We start from the raw sequence: 1,643 nt of genomic DNA, 5'->3' as shown, positions 1-1,643 counted from the left end.
CTAATTTAATTCCGTTTCTATTTTCAGAGTGATTAAGAGGTGCAAAGAAATATTTATTTAACTTTTAAACTTAAAATGGTCTTTTCTGTTCTGTGTTTCTTTTTCAAAACTGCGTCACGGCATTTGCTGCTATCAATACAGAAGCATCCGTTTCGATACATGTCTCAGCAAGGAGCGCAGCCCTATTAAAAGCCGTGCTCCATGTGCCCCTTTTATACTTTGAGCACCTGCCCCCCCCAAAGGTCTCTGCACGGCCCTGCCCACCACTGAGGGAAAAAAATGCTGTATGTATATTTTGAAGAATGGTGGTAACCAAACAATTTTAGTGATCATTGACTTCCATTGCATGGACAAAATAACGTTCCAAATTCAGCACTTTTTAACTTTTTTATTATAGGTATTTTTTAAAGGTCCTAAAATAATGATAGAAATTATCTATGTATATAAATTATAATTGCTTTCTTTTAATTTTAGATTGAATTATGACCTGGGCATGTTCTTGACAGGTTTCATGAGATTTCACTCAGCCACATATGTTAGATGGGGCATTGAGCCAAGGTCAGAGGCACTCACCTATAGAGGAGCAGAGGACAGCACAGCAAACAAGCGGGAGGAGAGATCTGACAGTGCTTTGAGCTGTTACCATGGTACCATCAGGAGCAGCAAAGCCACAGAGAAGACCTGGAAGCAGCCATAAACATGCATGCATTTTATTACACACAAATACAGTCCGAGCTGTTATTAAAGACTCACAAGCTTGCTAGCAATTAAGCATACATGTGATATGCAGTGAAGACCTGCATGCTGCATCTTTTGCATCTTTCATGTATGTGCAGATGACCACAAATATATCTATTCATACACATGCCATGTTATGTGGTAATCTATAGGAATATCACCATGTTCTGCATCATGCACATGAACAGACCTTTACACAAGCACACAAAGCATGCATCTATCCACCTGTCTGTTGAGATTACACACATTCATCAGTCTGCAAACAACCAGTGGCCCTCTTTCTATTTATCACCATTTTTCTTTCTTCGTCATTTTCTTTTCCTTACCTGATTATGGACTGGAAGAAATCGGAATCTTTAGAATTGTTCTTTTCCATTTGCCTGACGTGTGTCCATGCCAACCAGCTTATGTGTGGCTGCTTACTATCTCTCTCTCTCTCTCTCTCTCTCTCTCTCACACACACACACACACACTCACACTCTGTCACGGTCTCCTGCTCCTGCTCCTGCTCCTCCTCCTCCAGAAAGGCAAGCCCACCCCCCTTGCATTTTCCCCGCACAGAAAAAAACAGCCAATCACAGCCATGGATCCTCCAGTATCTTGTAAAGTCTACCCCTCCTGCTCAAAACATGCACACATGTTAATGAGAGTACACCAGAGGTCTTCAGTCGTTTTTAGGCTAATGACCCTTTGGTGGATAGAGAGACTGAGCAGATACCCTTTATAACATGTCATCGACAGAGTTATGGCCTGGACTATAAATACCATATTAAAGTCAACATGAAAACTGACCCTATTTACATTCTTCGTCTTAAATTCTTCCAGGTCATATTGTAAATGATTCACAATATGAATCTTTAATCAAAATAAAATAAAATATTGCTTTTCCATCAACGTCACGTAGG

The 1,643-nt window shown here is 40.3% G+C and overlaps 1 protein-coding gene across 1 annotated transcript in view; it reads right to left on the bottom strand.

The window, feature by feature from the left end:
- Positions 1 to 1,169, bottom strand: part of LOC107738537 (neuronal acetylcholine receptor subunit alpha-5-like) — an 11,751-nt gene extending 10,582 nt beyond the window's left edge. Inside the window, exons 1-2 of the mRNA XM_016550297.1 lie at positions 1,065 to 1,169; positions 574 to 681 (exon numbers count right to left, since the gene is read on the bottom strand). Coding sequence (XP_016405783.1) covers positions 574 to 646 — 73 coding nt within the window. The 5' untranslated portion in view covers positions 647 to 681; positions 1,065 to 1,169. The remainder of the gene's footprint in view (positions 1 to 573; positions 682 to 1,064) is intronic.
- Between the last annotated feature and the right edge of the window lie 474 nt (positions 1,170 to 1,643).

The sequence above is a fragment of the Sinocyclocheilus rhinocerous genome, unplaced genomic scaffold, assembly GCF_001515625.1.
Source record: "Sinocyclocheilus rhinocerous isolate Xijiao unplaced genomic scaffold, SAMN03320098_v1.1 scaffold1786, whole genome shotgun sequence".
Classification (NCBI taxonomy): domain Eukaryota; kingdom Metazoa; phylum Chordata; class Actinopteri; order Cypriniformes; family Cyprinidae; genus Sinocyclocheilus; species Sinocyclocheilus rhinocerous.
Note: the sequence above shows the minus strand (reverse complement) of the source record. Positions and strands in the feature narration are given on the sequence as shown.